Here is a 26,833-nt window from a genome sequence, read left to right as displayed (position 1 = left end):
CCCTCTGGGAGTTGTAGTCGTCGGCCCTCTGGCGGAAAGCGGCGAAGAACTCCGCTGAACTACCAGTCCCGTGAGGTCTTGCGCAGGGAGCCGGCGGAGCGCCGGGCGTATGACGTATGCGGGGAGCCGGGCGGGGAGCCGGAGTGGGGGCGGAGGAGAAGGAAGCCGGAAGTGGGTCGGCCCCGGGTCGGTCCGGGCGTTGCGGGATCAGGGCCTGGGATCTGTCGGCCCCGGGCAGCTGAGGAGCCCTTGACCCGGCGGAGCGGCGCCATCCCGGCCCTGAGGCCTGCCGACCGGTGAGGAACGGGGCCGGCGGGGGCAGGGTCCTCTCGGCGCAGGTCGCACCTCGGGAGCGCATCTCCCAGTCCCCGATCTCTGCGGCCCGGCGGGGCCTCCGCACCTCGGAAACCCCCGGCCTAGAACCGGGGTTCGGGTCTCCTCACCGGCAGCCGATCCTCGGCCCTCGGCCCCTCCTCCCTGTCTGTCCGGACCCCACCGGCCTCCTCCCCAGCAGCCCCATCTCGGGGACCCGCTCCCCGCCCCCCGAGTCCCTCGGCTCCCGTCCCCGCCCCCTGAGTCCTCTTGTCCCCGCACCCCGAGTCCCTCAGCCTCCCCATCGCCACCCGAGTCCTCTTGTCCCCGCACCCCGAGTCCCTCGGCTCCCGTCCGCACCCCGAGTCCTCCCGTCCCCGCACCCCGAGTCCCTCGGCTCCCGTCCGCACCCCCCCGAGTCCTCTTGTCCCCGCACCCCGAGTCCCTCGGCTCCCGTCCGCACCCCGAGTCCCTCGGCCCCCTCATCGCCCCCCGAGTCCTCCCGTCCCCGCCCCCCGACGTCGGCTGACGGCCCTGCACCGTCTCCCGCGACAGGCAGACACCGAGCAGCGACCCGGAGCGGCGGCGGGCGGCCCCGGGCATGTACGCCCCCGGAGGCGCAGGGCTGCCCGGCGGGCGGCGGCGGCGGAGCCCGGGAGGCAGCGCTCTGCCCAAGCAGCCGGAGCGGAGCCTGGCCTCGGCCCTGCCGGGCGCCCTGTCCATCACGGCGCTGTGCACCGCCCTCGCCGAGCCCGCCTGGCTGCACATCCACGGCGGCACCTGTTCCCGCCAGGAGCTGGGGGTCTCCGACGTGCTGGGCTACGTGCACCCCGACCTCCTGAAAGGTGAGGGCGCTGCGTGCCGGGGAGCAAGCGGGGACAGCGGGGCGGGCGCTGGGCCTGGGGTTCGTGCTCATCAGGTTACTCTGTTTGGGGTCCGGCCTTTCGCTAATTCTAAGGTTATTCGCCAAGCACCCACTCTTGGCGCCATGCTAATCCGGACCGCTGCTGTTTTAGGATTCTGCCAGAGGAAGGGCGCTGTACATGGAGAAAAGATAAAGGTGCTAGGCGTCCCGATTAGCTGCCGCCTTCTACGGAACCTGCGGGATACAGGAAGGCTTCTTTGGAGCAGGCGGGATCAACGGAGAGAGCAGGAGGCTTTTAATATGACAAAAACTTAGAAGATATTTTAGAGTTTTGAGTGCATTTTTATTAGAGAACAAGAGAGTCTGGCATTTAACTAGCAGTCAGCTACATTGTCTCTCTCCCTAAGACAGTTGGAATTTGGCTGATAGAACCATTACAAGTGTGCGTGAGGTAAGTCATGCCTCCTGGGAGGTAGGCAGAGGAAAGGAAAAAGGGGCTGTTCTCTTTCCTGGACACAGGGGAAGGTCAGGGCCTACATCCTTCCCCATGGATAGGTTCTTCCTGCTTGTGGCTGTTCCTTGGCCATTGCTGTCTGGACACTATAGGTGCTGGCTAACAGGAGGGGTGGTCGCTCCTTGGCCACTGCTGTCTGGACACTCTAGGTGCCGGCTAACTGGAGAGGTCGCCGCTCCTTGGACACTGCTGTCTGGACACTCTAGGTGCCGGCTAACGGGAGAGGTGGCCGCTCCTTGGCCACTGCTGTCTGGACACTCTAGGTGCCGGCTAACGGGAGAGGTGTCCGCTTCTTGGACACTTCTGTCTGGACACTCTAGGTGCCGGCTAACGGGAGAGGTGGCCGCTCCTTGGCCACTGCTGTCTGGATACTCTAGATGCCAGCTAACGGGAGAGTCGGGAGTGGTGCTCTCACAGAAGAAGGTGAGGAGCCAGAAGGCCTGTGATTGCTTCTCCTTTCTCTTTTCTCGAACCTGTTGGTTTTTTGGTACCCAGTCGGCCTTTGGACAGGTTCCTGGCTGGCGCAAACGGTTTTCACTTGACTCTTAACCTAGAGGTTGGAACGCACCCAGCAACGTCACAGAAGAAAGGCCTAGCAGTCTGTTTCTATAAAGATTATAGCCGATAAAACCCTATGGAGCAGTTCTATTCTGTAACACGCACGCAACCATGAGTTGGAATGCATTCGACAGCAGTGGGTTTGGGTTTTTTTTGAGGGGTTGGGCCTTTGGATACATGATACCCTGTACTGACCCTAAGGGTATAGAAATCTAGGGTATGCCCCATCTCAGGAGGGAGTAGGGCTGAGGAGCACAGAGAGGATGCTTCCAGAGTGGGAACAGACCCTGTCAGGTGACGGGGAGCAGGGAGGGCTGGCAGGTGGTGGAGCACTGCTGTATATTTCTCAGCCCTGTGTTTGAGTGTCGGGCACTGCTGAGCACTCTCTATGCCTGTTTTTGGCTTATCCTAAGCAACGTCTTTGTTTAGTAAGTACTGACTCGATGGCAATGGGTTTTTTTGGTTTGGTTATCATCCCAAGGAATCCTGGTGGTGCAGTGGTTAAGCACTCAGCTGATGACCAAAAGGTTGGAGGTTCAAACTCACTAGCTGCTCCGTAGGAGAAAGAGGTGGCAGTCTGCTTCCATAAAGATTACAGCCTTAGAACCCCTGTGGGACAATTCTACTCTGTCCTAGAGGATCGCCGTGAGTCGAAATGGCAGTGGGTTTGGTTTGATCTGATCGTCACCCCCACTTCGCACAGGACCCTGGCTTAGGGAGATTAGGTAACTTACCTAAGGGCCCACGACTAAGTGGCGTCAGACTCCAAAGCCCATACGCTTTCCACCACACTTCAGGGCCTCACAGGTTTCTTTGTCCTTCAGCCAGAGCTGCCCAAGGCTTATCATTCCCTCATTCTAGTCCCCCAGCTGTTACTCTTGGGGCCTTGTGGGCTTTAGCAAACGCAGGCCAGCTCAAAAGATTCCGTCCTGAGTTCTTCTGCTCCCCTGGGCCCAGGTCCAGAGATATCCTTGGACCTCTAGGGGCCCAAAGCTGGGGGAGCCTCAGTAATCATGCCTTCTGAGCCCAGACCCCTTTCTGCCTGTCACGTGTGGCTAGCAGAGGGCAGCACTGCCAGCAGCCTCAGGAGGCATATGTGGAGAATGAGGAAGTTTGGGATGTGGAGTCAGGTGAATGGTAATTGGCAACAAGCTACCAGATGATCAGGTGGCTTCCAGGGAGGGCCCGTGTGCCTGAAGGTGGTGACTGATGCAGCCAGCACTTCCAGGTCCAGCAGGCCTGTCTCCCAAGGCAGCTCATCTAGGACCATTGGCAACTGTGGTGGTGGCCTGGCCAGGCAGTAAAGGGCCCTGGTGGACTCCTGTGTCAAGCCTGTCTGGAAGCTGAACAAGTCCCAGTGGGAGAGGTTAAGTCAGAGGACCAGCGGGTGCTGGGAGGGATTGGGGCAGGTGGACATTCCCTGCGTTCATCAGGAAGTGCCTCTAGCTCACAGGGACTGTGGTGAGGAGAGAGGGAGAAGAGATGAGATGGGGGGGCTGGGGCGCGGTGGAACTAGTGGGAAGCCACCTCAGCCTTCCTGGCTCAGCGTGGTTGGGTTGGGTGGAGTTAGAGCAGTGGACAGGAGGCAGGAAGAGCCCAGGGCCTTCAAAACAGACCTGGCCCAGGGGTGACTCACCAGTGACCTCGGGCAAAGTCAGTTCCTGGGGATCCTATTACAGCAGCCACTGCCTTCCCTGATGACTGGAGGGGATAGTCACACAGTGTTTACCAAAATAAACTGGCCGAGCACGTTGGGAGGGTCGGAGGTGCTGCAGATGACCCCACTGGTTTGAATTTCAAATCTGGCCCCTGCCCCACCTGCCATTTTTCTCTCACAAAGAAAATAATAACATGTAAGGTTTGGGTTTTTGGTTTTTTTGCTCTGTCTGGTAATCTCTTCAAGGGAACAGACATCCATTGCCCGCCTGGCATACTGCTGTCTGGGAGGGGAGGAGAGAGAGACGTTGAGATACTGTGGACAGGAGAGCTGGGCTCTGAGTGTGTCTAGGACAGCTCGGCCTGTCCCTTCCGTGTGCTGTGAGATCCCCCACGATGTGCTGTAGAGCAGGCTCCCAGGGTATCAGCTAGCATCACCCCAGGGGAAGTTTACATTTGACGTCTCCATTTGACCTGATAGTTTACTCACAGCTTTGGAGTGGAGAAAGGCCGCTGCCATCGAGTGGATCCAGCTCATAGGGACCCTGTAGGACAGAGTGGAACTGCCCCACAGAGTTTCCAAGGCTGTGTAATCTTTACGAAAATGGGCTGTCACATCTTCCTCCCATGGAGCAGCTGGTGGGTTCGAATTGCAGACCTTTTGGTTAGCAATCGAGCGCATTAACCAGTGTACCACCAGGGCTCCGGAGGAAGGCTGTCAGGTTGGAACAAGCCTCCTCTACCACGTTCTCACCCTGGTGGGGCAGCTGCGTAGTCTGGTTTGAGCGGGCTCCCCTGGCCCGTGTTGGCAGACGTGTGGCTGAGGAAGTCTCGGTCTAAGAAAGGCAGGAATGCCAGAAGTGGTGCTGCTGGGGCCAGCTGAAAGCGGCCCTGGTCTCAGCGCAGAGCTGACAGTCTGCTCCCTCGCTGTGGGCCCTCCACTGCTCGAGCTCCCTGTAGTTGATGGAAGGTGAGGGAACGGGCCGAGGGAAGCTGAGTAACCTGCTCAGGGTTACACACAGTCCCTGGTAGGCCTCGTGCCTTCTGCTGGCGGCCCACCCTGCTCCCCAGGGCCAGGCTCTGACAGCGCAGAAGCCCCTTTGCAAGCCTCTGGTACTGTCATCCCAGTAGGAGCACTTTTAACTGCTTAACGACCCGGACCTTCTCCCTGAAAGAGATTGCCTGCTTCCAGCTGTCCCCTTAGTGAGCTCGTGGCTCCCCGGACCTTCTCCCTGAAAGAGATTCCCTGCTTCCAGCTGTCCCCTTAGTGAGCTCGTGGCTCCGACAGCATTCCTGAGCTTTGGACCCCTCATTCTAATTTGATTCTCCCCGTTGGCTAACTCTGCGCTGGGCGGTTCCGAGCAGCCCGGGGCAGGACAGTCTGGCTGTGCACTGTGTGGCCTGGAGGAGGTGGCCTAACCTCTAGAGGCTCCGCCCCCTGGCCGGGGCTGTGCCCAGAGGCCCCTGAGGGTAGCGAAGGCGAAGTCAGCATCTGACTGACCTGCAGGCAAAGGCCGCCCCAGGAGGAGGTACTGGACGCTGCTCGCAGGTTTGCCTGTGGGGAGGGGCGGTCGGGCAGCTAGAAGGGGAGGAATGTCCTCTCGGGTTTTTTTACCATGTGCATGTCTCCTTTATTGATTGTGAGACATAACGCACATGCCAAAACGCAAACCAGTTGCAGGTGAGCGGATTTCGACTCCTGGCGACCCCGTACGTGTCAGAGTAGAGCTGTGCCCTAGAGTTTCCCTGTCTGTGGTCCTTTGGAAGCAGACCACCAGGCCTTTCTTCCAAGGTGCTTCTGGGTGGTTTCAAACTGCAAACCTTGTGGTTAGTAACCGTCTGTACCGCCAGGGACTCCATAACACGCACAGAAGTGAGCGTAACACACATACGCATCAAACGAGCATCCTGGTGCTAACACCTAACCTCAGAAACAGAATGCCGCCAGGATTTTTAAGACAAAAGGCCAAACCAGCTGCTATCGATTCCTCATGTAGTGCTTTTTCAGTTAAAACTAGTTGTTAAATTAAAGCTTAGTGAGTTTTTCAGAAACACGATTAAAGCAGCCCTCGGTGATGCTTGTTGCCGCAGGCAGGGCGGCACGTGACCTAAGCCCTGAGCTCTGTCTCTGCCAGGTTATTCTTGGAGGCACTAGAAGAAGGTTTGCACTCCTGCCCTGCCCTGCCACGTGGACCTCAAGGAGCACTATCTCAGAGAACTTTTCAACAATATTCCAAAGACCCTGTCTCCTGGAGCTTTTGTTTCAACGAGGCTTGGTGGGTTTCTAGACTCTCTACCAGCCCACGACATTTTCTCAGGCCGTGCAGGGCTGGATTTAAGGGAAGACTGGCCGTGGTCGCTGGCAGGGCTAATTTACAGACAAGCCTCTTGGCAGTAGGCGATCCTCTAGGCTGGACGCGTGGGCAGATGGTCTGCAGATGGGAGCGTGACAGATGGCTCTAAGGGCAGCTTGGTGTGTGACCTGAAGCTGGACCAAGGCACAGGTGTCTTGTCTGGGCCCCACCAGCGTCTCCTGGTGAAGTCTGACTGTGAAGCAGGGTGTGTTTGGTGTCAGAGGTCTGGGGCCTCTTGTATCTGGGCTGGTTCTCCAATGTGGGAGGCTGGCTTCTGATGGTTTGACTCTGCTTTGTTGGGTTCAGGTCCCTTCCCCAGGCTGCTTTCCTCAGCCCACCTCGCTCTGAGGTCCTAGACCAGCGTTTCTGGAGTGTAGGGCTTGGGCCACCTGTTTGGGAGTTCTCTGGGCTGTTTTTAAAATCTGGATTTCTGGGCCTGCTCCAGACCGGTAGCTCAGAATTTCTAGGGGCTTGGGCTCGTGCTTACAGCCAGCACCCCAGATGAATCTGATGCTCACAAGGGCCCATAACCACCACCTATAGCCTTTCAGCCTGAGATCAAGATTTGGGTAAGGGGCCTAAGGCCTGAGTCTTGCCAGTCCTCTCTGAATTGGCACAAATCATTTGGTGACCCACGGCCTAAACGAGGAAGAGCCTGTCAATGACTGGAATAAGGAGGAAATTAAGGCCCGTTTCCTACTTGTATTAAGGCTTAGAAAACGTCACAGTCTGGTTTCTTTTTGGATCAGCCTTTATTCTCTCTGTGTACCTCTGGCAGCCATGCAACTTTGCGTTGCTATCGAAGGATTGACAATGTTTGCCTAGTTGAAATGTAAAAAAAAAAATCATATTGGTATTAAAGTGTTGGAAGGAAATAGGGTTCTCGGTGCCTGGTGCACGGCCTCCTTCCATCATGATGCTGGGAACTCTGTGAACACCGGGTCTCCTGTTTCCACATCTTCCTTTTCCTTGGTTTACCCCATCATTTTGGTAGAGTGTGCACCCCTCAGTGGCTTTGCCCTCATCTTGGAAGTTACTTGGTGCTGTCCATTTATGAGCTTTTTGAGCTTCTGTAGTGTGAATCTGGTTGCCTCTTAGTTTTTACCACTGCTGGCCTGTACTTCAGTTATCGGGTGTGCTGAGTCAGTCCAACTTCCCCCTTTGCTTTTCCAGTTCCCAGAATTTTGTTTTGCCCTTCCTCTCCTTGCATGGGTTTATGCCTTTAAAAAAAAAAAAAAAAATCTGTGGTTTTACAATGAAAGTTAATAAATAAATAAATAAATAAAAGATGAAAAAGCCCAGGTGTTGGGTTGAGAGGAGGGATATGCATAAGATAATGTTGGAGAGAGTAGAACTGCCCCAGACTGATGACATTTTGGTTAGCAGCTGCTCTCTTAACCACTGTTGTCTCCAGGGCTCCATTTGTCTCTAGCGCCTTTAAAAAATGGGCTGGTATTGCATATCCAGTGCTTAACCTTACAGCCTAATGGTTCTCAACAGTGGTCCTTGAGATAGCAGCGTCAGCGTTTTCTGGGACATCTAAATTCATGGGTCCACCTCAGACCTACTGAATCAGAAACTCCCGGGGAAGAAACCGGAAACTGTTTTAACAAGCCCTGCAGGAGATTATAAGAAGCCCTGGTGGAGCAGTGGTGTAGCACTTGGCTGCTAACCAAATGGTGGTTGATTTGAACCCACCAGCTGTTCAAAAGGAGAACGATGTGGTCGTCTGCTTCTGTGAAGATGACCACCTTGGAAACCCTGTGGGGAAGTTCTGCACTGTCTGATAGTATCACTATGAGTTGGAATTGACTCGATAGTAACCTTTTTTTTTTTCCTTTTATTTTTGTTACTGAAAGATTATATGCACACTTTAGTATACGAACCAAGGCTATAGTGTACTATTGCTTTGTGTACACCTGCAGCTCTTTGAAGAATTATACATTGTGCATTATTATATCTTTACGCACTTGCCAAATACGGTCGGTAGAGTTGTTTTTATAAATTAAAAAAAAATTCTGTGGTTTTAGTAGGGTTCGGGGAGGGAGCAAAAATAAATGTGGAAGTGCAGTCTACCATCTTTTGTGATTAGTTTAGTACTCCTTTGTAGTTACACATTTCTGTAAATTGCTCCTACTTCTTAGAACAAAAAGGGAATGAATGAGTGACTTGGTCAGGGTTCTCTAGAGACACAGGCCAGTAAGGAGAGAACGTGTGTCTTAGGAGACGCCCACCGACATTATGGAAGGGGATCTGCTTCTCTTAAGGCCAACTGCTGTCGTCACATGTAAAAACTTCATAGCAACATCTAGACTCCAGTTTGACCAAAGAACTAGACTCTATAAGCCTAGCCAAATTGTGACATAAAATCCACTGTCCCGTGACTGAATGGAGACTCAACAGTAACCGACCTTGGGGCTTAGCCTTTCTGTTTGTCTTAGCTCCGAAGTCAATGGGCTTTTCCTCCCAGTCCAAAGCTTGCTTGAGCAGAATGAGTTAGGATGCCTGGTTAATTTTCAGGGTCTTTAAAAAGGGCTAGGAGAGCGTGGCAGCCACAAAGTAGACTCCTACACCTCAGTGAACCTTGTTGGAAAGAGAAGAGGGCTTGAGGTGTATGGGACCAGTGGCCCAGGGCTCCTGGCTGCTGATGGGGAGGTTGTCCCACCTCCTCTGAAGGCCAGCTGGGAGCAGGAGCTAAGACAGCCTCCTCCAGGGCTTCCCAGGTAGTTGGTGACCTGGAAGGTTTGGTTCTCCCTGCACAGACTTCTGCATGAATCCCCAGAGCAGGAGCTAAGACAGCCTCCTCCAGTGCTCCCCGGGGAGTTGGTGACCCGGAAGGTTTGGTTCTCCCTGCACAGATTTCTGTATGAATCCCCAGAGCAGGAGCTAAGACAGCTTCCTCCAGTGCTCCCCAGATACCCGGGGCTGTGGAGGAGGGGGGACAAACCCCTTCCTGGGTAGTTGGTGGCCCTGAAGTTGTGGTTCTCCCCCCACAGACTTCTGCATGAATCCCCAGACAGTGCTGCTTCTGCGAGTCATTGCAGCCTTCTGCTTCCTGGGGATCCTGTGCAGCCTGTCTGCCTTCCTTCTGGATGTCTTTGGGCCCAAGCACCCAGCCCTGAAGATCACCCGTCGCTATGCCTTTGCCCACATCCTCACAGGTAACTCACGGCTGCCCACAGTGGGGAAGGAACTGGTGTAGGGCGGGCGCATGCTGCATGGAGTTGCAGGTGGGCACTGGGGTTTCTATGAGCAGACACTGTTCCAGGTGCTTACTTCAGCTCTAGCTTTTCACGGCATCTGGGTGCATTGGCAGCTCGCTTCAGTGAGCGCATGTCCACTCGCCAGGACCCCAAACCCACTCAGCCCAGCTGTAGAGAGGTAATATTGTTAGAATACCATAAGGAATTCATGGCTGTCTAAAAACTGGATTTCAAGCTCAAGTGGGTGCATGGGCCCTACAGCCAGCAGGAAAGAGTCAAGGCGTTTCCCTGCGTGTCCCAGAGCGCACAGCCTCAGCAGGTTCTCCCCCCTACCCCCCGCACCCCTCTGTGCTCTGCAGACCTGCCTATCTGGGCCTGCTGGTCTGTCTGACTGGTAGTGGTGTCAACTCCAGCTTCCAAACTGCTGCCATATCTGTTCCTCTCAAGTCCACAGCAGCATCCAGCAGCCTCAGTAATTCAGTATCCCAATTGTAAATTCCTAAGAGAGAATCTGACCCAGGTGGGGTAAGGCATCTGTCCCCAATCCCAGGTGTCCTACAAGACAGGTCCACCTCGTGGTCTGGGGCCAGGGAGGTTCTCTAAGAAGGGGAGTTGGGGAGAGAGCTGTGAGGGGCTCCTTGAGCGTCCTGGCATCAGGTGTCCTCCGTCCCCCAGTCCTGCAGTGTGCCACCGTCATCGGCTTTTCCTACTGGGCTTCTGAGCTCATCCTGGCCCAGCAGCAGCAGCACAAGAAGTACCACGGCTCCCAGGTCTACGTCACCTTTGCTGTTAGCTTCTACCTGGTGGCGGGGGCTGGTGGAGCCTCAATCCTGGCCACGGCAGCCAACCTCCTGCGCCACTACCCTACAGAGGAAGAGGAGCAGGCACTGGAGCTGCTGTCTGAGATGGAGGAGAACGAGCCCTACCCAGCAGAGTATGAGGTCATCAACCAGTTCCAGCCGCCCCCGGCCTACACGCCCTAATGCCAGCTGCTGGGGTTCTTCTCAGCTCCTCCCCCAACTGCAGCTCCGTTCACTCCCAGAGTTGTTCCTTTTCCCCAGCAGACCTCACTGGTAGCACCCCGAGCGTCTTCTCCCAGCCTTCCCCAGGAGAGACTCTGCCTTTGGGTTGTTCATCTACCCCTGCTCCTGAAGCCGGGGTGCATGGATTTGGTGGGATGCACTATTCCCCACTTGCACCTTCCTCTCCCTCACATTCAGTAATCATTACCAACCAGGGATGGTCATACAGCTTTCTCCCTTCATGGATCGTATCTTTGGGACTGGAACCCCTGCGGGACCACTGACAGTGCACAGTCCCAGATAGACGTGTCAGCGGGGTGCGAGGGAAAGGGGGTTGTGCACTGCAGGCTGGCTTCAGAAGGGTTAGTGTGTCTTCCACAGCCGTAGTTCTGGGCTGACCACCCTTTTCCTTCTCGGGGTGCCCCAGTACCAGGCCACCCACTCTGCGGAGTTCTCTGCACTTTAGTCTTTGGACTTGCTGTCACGTGTGTTCTTGTTTTATGGGGAGAATGAATTGCTGTTGGTAAGCGGGGCAGTTGCTGTCCCCACCCTGCCCTTGCTTTGTGTGGCTGGAGCCCCAGCAAGAAGAGCAGGATGTGGCATGAGACTGAGGCCCTCTGGTGCCTACCACGGATCAGAGTGAAGGTGATAAAATCTTCCCAGCCCTTTCACCCTTTAAAATGGGGATGGTTTTAAAAGGAAAAAACAAAACCAAGCGACAGCATTACTCTCTTTTTAAAATAGGGACAAGGCTGTTGTCATTTTCCAGAAACTTCTCCCGTTCCTTTTGGCTCTGCAATAGTTTGGGCCTGAGTTCCTCCCAAGCCCATGAGAGTTCCTCCTGAGCCTCCCCTAGCAGAATGCAGCCCTCTTCCCCTGCCCCTCCCTCCCCAGTGCCTGCAGTGCCCTGGGGCTTCCCTATGGAATCTAGAGCCCCGTTGCCCCTCCTAGGGGCCGAGGACTGTGTGGCCTGGCTGGCTGGCCAGCATGGTGCTCCTCAGGACCATGGCACTGAGATGTAACCTGGCTTCAGTTGAGGAACAGGGGCCACAGTGTGGCGGGGAAAACCACCACTCTCTGCACGGGAACCACACCACTGGGACCCAATCGCCTGAGGCTTCAGAGCTGCCTGGTCAGACTAGCAGACCTGGCTGTGTGCTCAGGCTCAGCACGTCACCCAGACTGTAACCTGGGGCTACAGCTTGCTGCATGCCCCCTCCCCTTCTCGAATGTACTCTGGTCTTGCCACGTGCTACCAGCTCTTTCTTGCCCAGCCGTCACTCTGGTGACCCACATGTGGCTCGGAGTCTGACCAGATTGTCCACCCTGAGATCTGGGACATGAAAAGGGTGAAACTTGAGAGTCTTTCTGTGTGAGTTCAGAGGGCCAGACTGCCCTCGGTCAATTACTGGCTTTGGAATCTGTGTCCAGTGCTGAGCTGAGAAGGGGACAGATCCCAGCCACTCCCCACCCCTGAGGCCATGAGACAGTGAGACTGGAGAATGGATGCCACTGTCGAGCTGTGCTGGAAAGGGGCTGTCTTGTCATTCCAGTGTCCCTATCTGTCTTCAGCCAGACTGACAGCAGGCATCCGGACAGACAGGCTGGGAGGGTGGTGAAGGCATGGCCTCACACGAGTGAGCGGCTACCCAGAGTTCACTGCTATGGTGCCAGCACGTCCCAAGTGACTCTCACACTCCAAGACTTTCTCCTCAGCAAGAAAGACCGCTGTGTAACCCCAGAGCACAAAGCAAGGAGTATATTACGCTTGTCTTCTCTTAAGTATCCAGTTTGTCATCGGCAGGTTTCTGAGATGTGGCCAGCTCCCTCTGACCATGGGTGTCTGAGCAGGCAGGCCAGGAGACTGGGCGCTGAACCCGCATGCCAAAGTGACCGGTCATCTCATGAGGACTTGGACATGACCCTGTGGGCCGTTCCACGTGATTCGGAACCCACTTTTTATTACCTTCCTGTGCCTCTGGCCTTTCTCTTTCTCCATATCATCCTGACTTGGATAGTTTGTCATATAAATTCCCCTGGTTGTGTTTTGTTTTTTTTTTTCTAGAAAATAATTAAAAAACAAAAAAACAAACTACAAATAAGAATGTAAATGTCAATGGCTCACTGTCATTTTTCTGTCACGGTTTTCCTGATTTGGTTTATTCTCTTTTCAGAGAGAGCAGGAGAAATTGATGAGGATTGTAACTAATAAAAAGTTACTGCCTTTCCCCTAGAGAACAGGGGAATTGACGAGGCTTGTGCTTAATAAAAAGAAAGGAAGGATTTGCACGTGTCTCCTCCGTACACAGCCGTCACCTGCCTGAGCCCACTCATCCTGACAGCCTCAGAGTCCACAGCCAGGGCCCACAGTTAGGAACTGTCCATGGACAACTGCTGCCCAAGTCCTTGACTTCAGACCCTAGCACTTCTCTCTGCAGCCCTGCTTAGCTGCAGAGGCAAGAGCTGCTCCTGAGTGCCAGGCATCACAGGAAGACAGACACCTCTTTGGGGCCAGCCCTTGCAGAAGAAACTGCACTTCCTTTTGAAACCACAGGGAATGGTACTTACTGGGAGGGGCATGTGAGGGGGAGGTTTCCTGTGTGACTTCCAGAAAAGCTCCACAGGGTCAATGCCAGGCCCAGGGCATTCTTGCGTTCTCTACACTCATTCACACATTCAGCCCACACACTGAGCCCCAAATGTGTGTCAGGGTAAAGGCTTAGGGCTCCCTTTGGGGAGCAGCCCACTTAGGTGTTGTTTTTTTTCTTTTATTCCTGGAAAGAGTACACATCTTGAGAGCTGGGGGTGTGTTCTCATTTCAGACATTTATAGAGGTCACCTTGGGCTATGTAGAAAGAACTTTTGGGCTTTATGAGAGAAGTATGCCTGGCGAGGGGGGCCCGTCTCCAAGGATGTCCTGTGCCTAGTTGAGATGAGAGCTCACACTTGGCTCCATGAACAGGCAGGATGAGGTAAGTGGTCTGCTGGACATCTGGGGCAAGTGCTGTGGGTGCCAGGAGGGGAGGCTGCTTTTCACCTGAGTGATCTGAAAGGCTTTATGAGGTGGGCGTGGAGGTGGCAGGGAAATAGCAAGAGGAGAAACACAGCTGGTGGTGGGTGAGGAGCGCCCACCTAAGGCATTGGTCCTCACAGGAGTAGTAGGGAGCTCTGGAAGGATTTTGAGAAGGGAAGGGAGCGTCCCAGCTTTATTCAGTGATGATGGCTGATGTCAAGAATGGTCTGAAAAAGCATCAGCCTAGAGGGGTTCAAGGAACCAAGGTAATTCAGCAGCTCACATGACAGGGTACGGGCTCTAAAGGGCAACAAGGAGAGGATCTTGGGGAATAGATGAGGTAGTTTCTTCTGGGTGGAGGGCGGTTTTCTTAAGATAACTGGAGAAGCTTTTCAGCTGATATCTAACCACAGATGTCAACACTAAGCCGCTGCGCTAATGGGACACAGGTTATGTGGGAAGACACATAGGAACTAATAAATGTGGTGATCCTTGTTTTCGAATAACCTAGAATCTGTTCCTCCCCTTGCAGGGTTTTTTGGTTGGTTCGTTTGGTGGGGGGAGTGATGTTTTAATGAGGCAGGAGTGCATGGAAGAAAGAAGACACCTCTTGGAATGGATCCACTTGAAGTGAAGGTACCCAGTTAGGGACACCGGTTTGAGAATTAAGACATCAGTTCCTCACTAAGCTGTCGGGGAAGTGCTAGGCTTTGTTGCTGGGGGCGGAAGTGAGGGTACAGATAAAGATTTCACTGGCTTCTTAGAACTGAAGAATATATGTTGGACTGGCTTGCCCACTCAGGTGAGTGGGAAAAAAAAGCAGTGAGTGGTGAGAGGCTTCATAAGATATTTAAGGAGAGAGACCCCTCAGCTCAACCATGTGTTGAAGGAGTTTGGTAATGAAAGAACTTTCAAGGAGACAGCTATGGTTCCAAACCTTGTTTAAGGGACTGTCCAGGTCTCTCAGATTGGGGCCTTGAGGCCCCTGCAGCAAGCCCTGTTTGGAAGGTTCCTTGTCCTTCCTGTCTCTTTAGCAAAAATGCCAAGTAGCTCTGTAAAGGACCTTCTCAATGGTGAGGTCTGGTGTAGCCCAGATCCCACCCCTTGATGTCACCTTCCTCTAGAGGTTCTCTCACCTAGGTTTCTACTGCTGCCAACAGGAGTGTTTCCTTCTGGAATAACCTCAGGGTGGTGTGTAGGTTTTGTTTTAATAAGGGGAATGGCATCCCTTATTCATTTCTTTCCCACCCATTTGCCTCAGCACCCTTGTGCTCTAAACAGGTGAGGGAAGTTTGCACAGGTATATACATACATACACTATTTGTATTATGTTGACAAGGCTTATATCTTTCTTATTTTTTACATTATAAGTTAATTAGGGGCAAAGGGTCATGCTTTTTATGCAACATTCACTCACCAAATATACTGAACACTGTGCTCTGTGGAGGATGTAAAGACATTACCAGATAAGGTCCTTGTCCTAAGTGCCTTCCAGTCCAGCCACCAGGAAAAAGGAAACCTGACAAGGCTGAATCTGGCAATGCCAGAAGGGGCAGCCTTCTAAGGCTGTAATGGCCAAGGAAGGGTTAATGAAGGAGGAGAGACTTGATCTGGGCCTTCTTGCAAAATAGGTAAACGCTGGTGGGAGAATGATGTAATCAGTGGTGTGAAGGCAGGAAAGAGAGGGTATGGGTTTGGGGAGACACCAAGTTGGTGTCTTGAGCAGTGATGATACCCACTGGAAGGGAGTGGCAAGTGATAATGAGGATGGACCCATCCCATGAGGGCTGGAATGCCACCATTATTGTCAGAACACAGCGTGGCAAGGTGCAGAACTCAAGTTATTATGAGGATGGACCCAGCTCACGAGGGCTAGAATGCCACAGTTATTGTCAAAACACAGCACGGCAAGGTGCAGAACTCAAGCTGTCTTAATTAAATGGGATTTATTGGTTTTCATTACTGAGAAGTTCACAGTAGTCCAGGAACTTGGCTGCATCCAGGAACTCCAACGGTGGTACGATTTCTCTGTTTCCGCTTGGCTTGCCCTCTCAGGCTCTCTCTCCCCAGAAGTGGTGAAGATGGCCACCAGCAGCCCCAGGCTCACAGAATCTCTTTATTTAAGGTGCTGCCCAGCTTAGATCCTGCCCCTTTCCCTGAACTGTGGCCGAGGACTTGGAGCTTCATCCTGTGGCCCAGGACTAGGATGGGACATTGCCGTTGAAGATTTCAGAGATGATACCACTGATGGAGTCCCTGGGTGGCACACATGGTTAAGCATTAGACTACTAGCCAAAGGGTGGCGATTCAAACCCACCCAGAGGCGCCTCAGAGGACAAGCCTGGTGACCTGCTTCTTAAGGGTCACAGCCTTGAAAACCCTCTGGAGCAGTTCTGCCCTGCACGCCTGGGGTCACCATGAATTGGAATTGATTCAATGGCAACTAACAACAATCACACAACCACTGATGGCGGTTGGGATATGTAAGCGTGAGGGCAGGCCTGCACCAAGCAGAGATCCTCGTTGGAAGGAGACTACACGATGGAGCTAAGTCCTCCATGAATTCCGCACCCCCCGCCCCCGCCCCTCGTTTGCCGTGATAATAAGTCATGAGGCCACTGACCAGCTCTGCTTCTTTGCAGAAGTTCTGTGTATCCTGTCTTTGAACAGAGCTGGACCCTGAAATCAGACTCATCCACTCTCAAGGAGTAAGGAAAAACTGAGCCTTGAATACACTGGCCTTGATGGGAGGCATTGTTTCTCCTGCTTCTCTCCTGCCTGTGTCCCCTCCTGCTCCGTCCCAGTGCCCATCCAGGTTCTGTCATTCCTGACCTTTTCCACTCTGAGCTCAACACTTCACTTGAGTAATGTTTGCATACATCCTAGCTGCTCGTCCCCTGATTCCAGTCCCACCCCCATATCTCCAACCTGAAGTCAACCCCATAGGGTGGGAAGGGAGTGGGCAGCAGCGGACAAGCAGAAGGCAGTGAGGCTGATGCCAGGTACTATCATTCAGGTACATTTTTAAACACTTATAAAATTAACCATTTTAACTATTTTAAAGTGTTCAGTGGCATTAATTACCTTAACCAAGCTGTACCACTTTTGCCCCTATCTACGTCCAAAAGTTTTTCATCACCCCCAACAGAAACTCTGTAGGTACTACACACTGCCCTCTTCCCCCCAGCCCCTTGGTAACCTATGATCTACTTCCTGTCTCTATGAATTTGCCTATTACAGATATTTCATATAAGTGGATTCCTACAATATTTGTCCTTCTGTGTCTGGTTTATTTCACTCAGCATAATGTGTTCAAGATTCATCCACATTGTAGCATGGATCAGAGCTCCATTCCTTTTTATGGCTGTATAATATTCCGTGGTGTGTGTATACCACATCTTCTTTATCCAGTCATCTGTTGATGGATGCTTGGGTTTTTCCACCTTTTGGCTATTGTGAATAATGCTGCTATGAACACTGGTGTACAGGTGTCTGCCTTCCATTCCTTTAAGTATATACCTAGGAGTGGATTTGCTGGATCATATGGTAATTATGTTTAACTTTGAGGAACCTCCAAACTGTTTTCCATAGCAGCTGCACATTTGGGCGTAATTTTGCATTGATTCATCAGAACTCCTAAAATTTCTTCTGTGAAACAAATATCTTAACACATGTTCAGTATCAATCAAATATTATCTCTATGGTGAGTTCTTCCCCAACCTTGGAACTCTCTGCTTCAGAAAGATGTTAAGAAATTGGAAAGGGTCCAGGTGAGCATTCCAGGCAGATGAGAGGGTTGGGAGATTGGTTCTTAGAGAAAAGTAAACAGCTCTAGAAAAAGGAATGGAATGACAGTCTTACTAGCCACTAACTCGATGTTTGACCTTGAAAAGGCACTTCTCTCTGGGGCTCGGTTTCCTCCTCTGTTGTACATGAGGGGCTGAACGGGATGTCTTTAAAGTTTCCGAACTCCCCTGACTCCCTGAGAAGAGTGCACCCTCCGCATCCACCAGGATGGGTCAAGAAGGAATTAATTTTAATCTATTTTAAGAAGCTTTTGAAAAACATTTTGTTTTGAAAAATATTTTATACCTACAGAAAATGAAATAGGACAACAAATTCCCATATACTTTTTAGCCAGATTCATCAAATGTTAACTTTTTTGCCACCTTGTTTTTTTTTATAATTTTTGTTGTGCTTTAAGTGAAAGTTATCGAGTCAGTCTCTCCCACAAAAACCCATATACACCTTGCTACACACTCCCAGTTACTCTCCCCCTAATGAGACAGCCTGCTCTCTCCCTCTACTCTCTCTTTTCATGTCCATTTCACCAGCTTCTAACCCCCTCCACCCTCTCATGTCCCCTCCAGGCAGGAGATGCCAACATAGTCTCAAGTGTCCACCTGATCCAAGAAGCTCACTCCTTACCAGCATCCCTCTCCAACCCATTGTCCAATCCAATCCATGTCTGAAGAGTTGGCTTCAGGAGTGGTTCCTGTCCTGGGGCAACAGAAGGTCTGGGGGCCATGAACACTGGGGTCCTTCTAGTCTCAGTCAGACCATTAAGCCTGGTCCTATGAGAATTTGGGGTCTGCACCCCACTGCTCTCCTGCTTCCTGAGGGTTTCTCCGTTGTGTTCCCTGTCAGGGCAGTCATCGGCTGTAGCCAGGCACCATCTAGTTCTTCTGGTCTCAGGATGATGTAGTCTCTGGTTCATGTGGCACTTTCTGTCTCTTGGGCTCGTAATTGCCTTGTGTCCTTGCCACCTTTATTTTTATTGATATAATTCACACACCTTAAAACCCATCTTGTAAAGTGTACAAATCAGTGGTTTTAGGATATTCACAACCATCACCACTATCTAGTTCCAGAACATCTTCATCACCCCAGAAAGAAACCCGTTCACATCAGTGTCACCCCCCGTTCCCACCTCCACCAGGCCCTGGCAACCACTCATCTGTTTTTCTCTCTGTGTGGATATGCCTATTCTGGAGATTTTGTATAAATGGAATATACGGCCTTTTGTGCCTGGCTTCTTTTGCTTAGTGTGATGTTTTCAAGGCTCATCCATGTTGTAGCATGTATCAATATTCCCTTTATAGCTGAATAATGCTCCATTGAATGGATATGCCACGTTTTGTTTATCCACTCCTCAGTTGATAGACATTTGGGTTGTTTCCACTTTTTGGCTATTAGGAATAACGCTGCTAATTAACATTCATGTACAAGTTTTTGTGTGGACATGTTTTCATCTCTCTTGTGTGATGTAGGAGTGGAATTGCTGGACCTTATGGTAACTAATGATTTGAAGAACTACCAGCCTGTGTTCCAAAGTGGCTGCCCTGTTTTACATTCCTGCCCGTAGCGTACGAAGGTTTCAATTTCTCCACATTCTTGCCAACACTTATTATTTATCCTTCTTTTTTGTTCTAGCCATCCTAGTGAGGGTGAAGTGGTATCTCACTGTGGTTGCAATCTGTGTTTCACTATAATTATTCATGTGCATATTTTGTGTGAATATATGTTTCACTGGAATTGCTGAGTCATGTATGTTTAACATATATGTAAGCATATGCTTACATTATTAAGAAACTGCCAAATTATTTTATTTCCCACACTTTGCTGCATTCCTAAGAGTTTCAGTTGCTCTGCATCCTCATCAGCACTTGGTATTGTTGGTATTCTTTATTTTAGCCATTGTAATAGAAGTATCTCATGCTGGTTTTAATTTGCTAGTGATGTTAAGTAACTTTTCATGTGTTTATTGCCATCCATATGTCTTCGTTCATGAAGCATATGTTCAAATATTTTGCCCATTTTTTAATTGTGTTGCTGAATTTTTGTATTCTGGATACAAGTCGTTTATCAGTTATGTGACTGTAAGTATTTTCTTCCAATCTGTACCTTAAATTTCCATTCTCTTAAGTCATTCACAGAGCAAAAGTTTTTAATTTTGGTGAAGTCCAATTTATTGGTTTTGTCTTTATGAGTCAAGCTTTTGGTGCTGTAGCTAAGAACTCTTTGCCTACCCCAAGATCACAAAGATTTCTTATGTATTCTCTTAAAACTTTTATGGTTGTATGTTTTACATTTAAGTCTAAGTTCCATTCTGAGTTAATTTTTGTGTAAGGTGTGAAATATAGGTGAAAGTTAATTTTTTTTACACATAGATGTTCAGTTGTCCATTTGAACATGTTGTTAGGTACATGGAGTTGGTTCGACTCATAGCAACCTTGTGTACAACAGAAGCAAACACTGCCTGGTGCTGTGCTATTCCCACAATCATTGTTATGTCTGAGCCCATTGTTGCAGCCACTGTGTCAATCCATCCCGTTGAGGGTCTTCCTCTTTTTTGCTGACCCTCTACCAAGCATGACATCCTCCTCCAGGGACTGGTCTTCCTGATAACATGTCCAAATTATTCCTTCTGATTTGACCAACTTGGGATTGATTCCATCCCCGAATGAGTGTTGTGGCCAGAAGGAGTCAATGCCCTGATTGGCTAAGAATGGGGTCACTTGTCCACCCCTGATGATGGGAATAGAACTACATGGATGAGAGGAAGGAGGGGTGGTACCATGAAAGGGAAATCAAAGTACTTTCACTAAAAGAAGGGAGAATGGTTTCTGAGCAGCTGACATAACAAATGTCTCCCAGTTACGGCGAGGACACTGGGCTCTTGAAGCCGCCCCTGATACCCTAAGCTTTTCCTTGTCTTGCAGAGTTGGGCTCCCCTCCTTGATGCTCCTGATAGAGCCTTGTCTTCAACTTCTACAAGCACTTCCATCATATTGGGTTGTCATTGTTTGTTTTCATGTCTGTCTCCTCAAATTATCCTCTTCATTCATCTTTGTATGCCCAGCTGATCTCCAGAGTGTCTTCTCTGAGCTAGTAAAAAAAAAAAAAAGGAAATAAAGTAGCTATCAAAATAATGAAAAACCATACTAGATATATACCAAAAAAAAAAAAAAAATGCAGTGGAAATTCCATGAAGGGAAGGATTAAGTGGATCAGGAAGCTATTCCACAGTCTCTGAGAGCTCTGAGAAATAAAAGGAGTAGCACACAGAGGCCAAAGTATCCCCTTTATTATTGATAGAGAGGCTGGCTCGGAAGACATGGCTTTAGGTCTGTTAGCTAAGTGGGCTGCTGATAGAAATCCCATGAGGCAGACTAACAAACGCAGTCATGGCAGCACTAGACGAGGCCTCCCTTGTCACCCTGCAGGGGTAGACTGGAGAGGGCGAGTGTGTAGTGCCCCCAGCACTGTCCAGGTAGAGAGAACCCAGGATCTAATGCCCAATACCAGTTACCTGGACAGGGGTACTCTGTTGTGTTCGATGACAGAGCCTGTTTCAGACTGTTGGGTTCTCTGGGAAGCAGACTTTGAGATGGAGTTCAACATGGAGGAAGCATACTGGGGGTGCTCTAAGGTTTAACACCCATGGGGAAGGGAAGGAAGCAGAATTGGTCAGAGTGAGAGAGTTGGGCTGAAAGTAGTCTCAGCAAAAGCCTCAGCTGACCCCACAGAGAGTTCTGAAGCTGGGATGGCTGTTAGAGCTTTCTGGAAGTGGGGTGAGGTGGCCAGGTCTTTATATCCCAGCTTCAGTCAGTCATTGGATGCATGCTACCCCAGAGAAGGGTGTATGACCTTCAGTGGGGAAGTTCTCTTCAGCTGAGGACAATCCCTGAAGGGGGCTGTTAACCAGCAATAGCCTCAGGTCGCTGTGAGTTGGAATTGACTCAATGGCAAGGGATTTGGGTTAAATTAGGGGCAGAATTTCTTCAGTCATGAAGTGGGATCTGGCTGGTGTATCACGGTGTCTGCTACCCCGTGTGCCACTCAGATCCACGTCTTGGATAAGTTCTGGGAACAGCTCTTCTATTTCTGGGGGAAACTGATGGTGGGATGAACCAAAACCTCCACCACTGTAGCTGGTCTTGAGGTCTCAACTGACACTCATCATCTACCTCCTCTGCTATCTACTTTATGTTCTCCTCACGCCCAGCAAGCACCTCTGCTGAGCCCCTGGTTACAATGCCTTTTCAGGTCGTGGCTGCTGCACTTGTCTATTTACCATCATAATTTGGCAAGGGCCTATGAAGGGACACCCAGCTTGAACTGCTGGGTGCCAACCATTCCTTTTCACTCCCCTTGTATAACTGCAGCCCTGCCTTTTCCTGATGATCAGGGTCAGTTACCCTTGCCAGGATGGTGACACTTGTTTCTTGCCTGCTGATCCCTTGGCACAATGAGATCAAAGTTCCTGGGTGGTAGCTGTGAAGTTTAATGGGTCTTTGGATGTATCCAATGATGGAAGCACTTCCTCTTTGGGAACCAGCACTTTAAAACTCTCAAAGCTCAGAGCTGTGGTGACAGAAATACCTCCAGGGGACCACTGGGAGTGATCATAAGTGGAGCCACTCCTACTTCCACCCTTTGGTCCAGGACCTATGTATTCCTTCCGTTGGGACACAGCACCACATTGGTTGTTGATACACTGTGTAGTGTGTCCTGGGAGGTGGAACCCCATCCTTGTTGTTGTCTGGTGCTGTCGAGTTGATGCTGACACACAGCTACCCTACATACAACAGAACGAAACACTGCCCGGCCCTGTGCCATCCTCACAATGGTTGTTATGCTTAAGCCAATTGTTGTAGCCACTGTGTCAGTCCATCTCATTGAGGGTCTTCCTCTTTTTCACTGACCCTCTACTTTACCAAGCATAAAGTCCTTCTCCAGGGACTGGTCCCTCCTGATAATATGTGCAAAATATGTGAGACCAAGTCTCACTTGTGCCAGTTGTCGCAGGAAATGCCCATCGCTCGGTGCTGGTTGGGAAAGGATCTAAGTCTTTCCATCCTTGCTTCTAAGGGGCATTCTGGCTGTACTTCTTACAAGACAAATTTGTTTGTGCTTCTGGCAGTCCAAGGTATGTCTATTCAGTATTCTTTTCTAACACCATAATTCAAAGGCATCAATTTATCTTCCTTATTCACTGACCAGCTTTCGCATGTAGCCCCATCCTTACTTGGTATCATCTCTGTGCTAGCACTTCAATTATGCCTTCAACAGGCCATTCCCTCAAACAGTGATGCTGCCTGAAGCCCTGTGGGCAGAAAAGGCAAATGATACCCAGAATGTGTCAATTAGTTAAAATAATTGCTGCCATTTCCAGGGTGGGAGGACTCTAATGTAGTCAATTTGCCATCAAGTGGCTGGTGGTTCTCTTTGAGGGACGGTGCCATTTTGGGCGCTCAGTGTTCACTCCACTCCGGCAGCCTCCACATTCAGCAGTGGCAGTAGCTACATCAGCCTTGGTGAGTGGGAGCCCGTGCTGCTGCACCAGGTGCTGCCCCCAGAGCTACTCCATTCATATGCCCACAGTGCCAGTATTGGGGTGGCCAATAGCATATGGCTGACATTGAGTTATTCTGCTTGGTTGTTTAGTGCCTCTCTCATGGTAGATGCTCTCTGGTGGGGATTAACATATGATACAAAGATTTTCACACTTCTTGTCCTCTCACATAGTTCCATCCACATCTCTATCCCAGACCACCTTGTCCTTGATCTGCTAATCTTTCTAATCCTCTGGTCAACCAGCCAAGCCAATTCTAGTGCTCAAAGGGCCATGTATGTTCTAATCCTGGGCTATATTTCTTTCCACACAAAGTGATCAGGTGCATAACCAAGAGAATTTATCCAATGGGAGGATTTCTCTCACCAGTCTTTTAAGAGCATCCCTGGATGGGGCTAGAGTACAGCTGTACTTCACTTTTGGCTTGTACCTACATACCAATTTGATCCATCTGTGAATCAAGCTTTGCCTTTTTTCCTCCTTCGTCAGCTGGTCATAAGGGTCCCACCTTCCATCAGCCATAGGTGTGAGCTGAGGGAGAAGCATTGGTGCCAACAAAAAGCAGATGACATGGGTGTCTAGGTCACCTGTTTGTATAGCTTACTTGTACTCTCTGCCTTGCTCATGCCCAGTTCTGGATGTACCACTTTCATCTTACTATGGATTGTTGCTAGGTCCACTCCACTTTATGTCTTGGTGGGTCCGACAGGTACCCCACCCAGTGCCATCGAGTCACAGGTAGAACTTAATTTATAACGGTTCTAGATACATGGTCATTTGATGTCCCTTGGTCAAGTCTTAGTGCTCAAATTGGGAGAATTTATAAATTTAGGAACTGTGGATCAGACATATTTATGTAAAAGAAAAGCAAAGAGGATTGGGATAGGATTTGGGATAAGTGAGGAATAAAGCAGGTAAGTAAAAATAAACAAGAGACCACACAGCTCTGGAGATGCAGAGTAATTAATTACCGAGATTTTTGCGTTGAGTCCTCCAAGAAGCAGATGCCCAGACAGCAAGAGATGTGTTGGGAAAAGGCCTGTGAGGGAAACTGGGGAGGGAGCCAGAGTAGCCTGGGGGAGCTACAATGTAGATCTAACCCTGTGGAAGAAGGAGGGAGGGAGGAAGGTTGGGTTGGAGAAGTTTTGGGGTACAGTTCAGTTCTAAGAAAGCTTCAGCAGTTGATGGGAGTGCCTGAGCCAGGCACCTTGTCAGAGGAGCCCCTCATCTCCCAGGAATGGGCCTGCCTTAGTATCCTTGCTGCTCAGCAACTCGGTGGAACAGCCCAAGGGAAGCTGGTCTCAACGCAAATGTGGGACCCGGATTTCAGAGCTCAGTAGCTGCAGGCCTTGGACTAATTATGCTCCCTGCGGTCAGATTTGAGAGGTGTATTCTCATGGCCCTTACAGTTCCCAGTGACATTTCGGCCTGTAAATTTTAAGTTTCTTGAGATATTTTTATACCTTTCAAATTCTGTTCCCTATTTAAGCTTAAACTACTTTGGGTGGATTCTAAGTATTTGCAACAACAACAAAAAGAGAACCAAAACTACAATGAGATTCCATCTCACTCCAACAAGGCTGGCATTAATCCAAAAAACACAAAATAATAAATGTTGGAGAGGCTGTGGAGAGACTTGAACACTTATACACTGCTGGTGGGAATGTAAAACAGTTACAACCACTTCGGAAATCAATTTGGCGCCTCCTTAAAAAGCTAGAAATAGAGCTACCATATGATCCAGCACTCCCACTCCTTGGAATATATCCTAGAGAAATAAGAGCCTTTACACGAATAGATATATGCACGACCATGTTTATTGCAGCACTGTTTACAATAGCAAAAAGATGGAAGCAACCAAGGTGCCCATCAACGGATGAATGGATAAATAATGGTATATTCGCACAATGGAATACTATGCATCGATAAAGAACAATGATGAATCCGTGAAACATTTCATAACATGGAGGAATCTGGAAGGTATTATGCTGAGTGAAATTAGTCAGTTGCAAAAGGACAAATATTATATGAGACCACTATTACAAGAACTCAAAAAAAGTTTAAACAGAGAAGAAAATATTCTTTGATGGTTATGAGAAGGGGGAGGGAGAAAGGGAGAGGGGTCTTCACTAATTAGATAGTAGATAAGAACTATTTTAGGTGGAGCGAAAGACAACACACAGTACAGGAGAGGTCAGCACAACTAGACTAAACTAAAAGCAGTTTCCTGAATGAACTGAACACCTCGAAGGCCAGCATGGCAGGGGCGGGGGTTTGGGGACCGTGGTGTCAGGGGACATCTAAGTCAGCTGGCATAATAAAATCTATTAACAGAACATTCTGCATTCCACTTTGGAGAGTGACGTCTGGGGTCTTAAACAGTAGCAGGCAGCCATCTAAGATGCATCAATTGGTCTCAACCCACCTGGAGCAAAGGAGAATGAAGAACATCAAAGACACAAGGTAATTATGAACCCAAGAGACAGAAAGGGCCACATAAACCAGAGACTACATCAGCCTGAGACCAGAACTAGATGGTGCCCGCTACCACTGATGACTGCCCTGACAGGGAACACAACAGAGAACCCCTCAGGGAGCAGGAGAGCAGTGGGACGCAGACCTCAAATTCTTGTAAAAAGACCAGACTTAGTGGCCTGACTGAGACTAGAAGGACCCCAGAGGTCATGGTCCCCAGACCTTCTGTTAGCCCAAGACAGGAACCATTCCCAAAGGCAACTCTTCAGACAGGGATTGGACTGGACTATGGGAAAGAAAGTGTTATGGTGAAGAGTGAGCTTCTTGGCTCAAGTGGACATATGAGACTACGTGGCCAGCTCCTATCTGGAGAAGAGATTGAGAGGGCAGAGGGGGACAGAAGCTGGGCGAATGGACACGAAAATAGAGAGCGGAGGGAAGGAGTGTGGTGTCTCATTAGAGGAAGAGCAACTAAGAGTATATAGCAATGTGTATATAAGTTTTTGTATGAGAGACTGACTTGGTTTGTAAACTTTCACTTAAAGCACAATAAAAATAAAAAAAGAGAACCTTGATTGAAGTAATAATGTGGGGGTTATAATTTCAATTTTCTTTCTATCTAAAGGAGGGAGAGATGAGGCAATAATAATTAGAGTAATTATCTCTTCTAACCTGCATAGGGTTCTACTTATTGCGATGTACTTTCAAAATCTCAGCTGAGCCCCTTTACAACCCCTGAACATTGGCAGGGCTGGCATCATCATCTGTATTTTTACGTATGAGAAAGCTAAGTTTCAGAGGCAATATAAATTACTCTGAATTGGAAAAGGAAACTGAAAATACAGGATGGATGAAAATAAACATATTAATATTAGCCTTCACCAATGAAAATTACCACCCATCTGTCAGTTTATTGTACTGTGGTGGTTTGCATGTTGCTATCATGCTGGAAGCTATGCCACCGGTATTTCGAATACCAGGAGGGTCACCTATTGTGGACAAGGTTCAGTGGAGCTTCCAGTCTAAGACTAGGAAGTAAGACCTGGTGATCTACTTCTGAAAATTAGCCAGTGAAAACCTTATGGGTCACATCAAAATACTGTCAGATAATAGTGCTGGGTTGGAAGGCACTTAAAATACGCGGTGGCCACAACAACAGACTCAAGCATACCAATGATTGTGAAGATGGTGCAGGACCGGGCAACTTTTCGTTCTATTGTACGTGGGGTCACCATGAGTTGGAAGCAACTCGATGGCAACTAACAACAACAAAGTGATACAAAACTGATGAGATGTGATTTCGTGTGTGTGACACAGAAGTATGATGGGGAATCAAAAGCTATGCTATAAATGTATTTCATTACGATAAAATTCTACGAGAAAGTAGAATGGAAATACTAGATCGAGGAAAAAATTGTAAGATTTCCAATTCATAAAACAAAGAGCCTGTTTATTTGTTTTTAATGGGTAATCAAAAAAAAAAAAAAAACCGTTGCTGTCAAG

At 49.8% G+C, this 26,833-nt stretch overlaps 1 protein-coding gene across 1 annotated transcript; it reads left to right on the top strand.

Moving 5' to 3' along the window:
- The first annotated feature begins 171 nt into the window (after nt 1-171).
- On the top strand, nt 172-26,833 carry TMEM127 (transmembrane protein 127). The gene is made up of 4 exons (XM_064268406.1): nt 172-296; nt 868-1,157; nt 9,256-9,420; nt 10,138-26,833. Exons 2-4 carry the CDS (start codon nt 914-916, stop codon nt 10,443-10,445), a joined length of 717 nt encoding a protein of 238 aa, XP_064124476.1. The 5' UTR covers nt 172-296; nt 868-913; the 3' UTR covers nt 10,446-26,833.

Source organism: Loxodonta africana, chromosome 15 (assembly GCF_030014295.1).
Source record: "Loxodonta africana isolate mLoxAfr1 chromosome 15, mLoxAfr1.hap2, whole genome shotgun sequence".
NCBI classification, from domain to species: domain Eukaryota; kingdom Metazoa; phylum Chordata; class Mammalia; order Proboscidea; family Elephantidae; genus Loxodonta; species Loxodonta africana.
The sequence above is the reverse complement of the archived record's forward strand: the minus strand, read 5'-3'. Positions and strand labels throughout refer to the sequence as shown.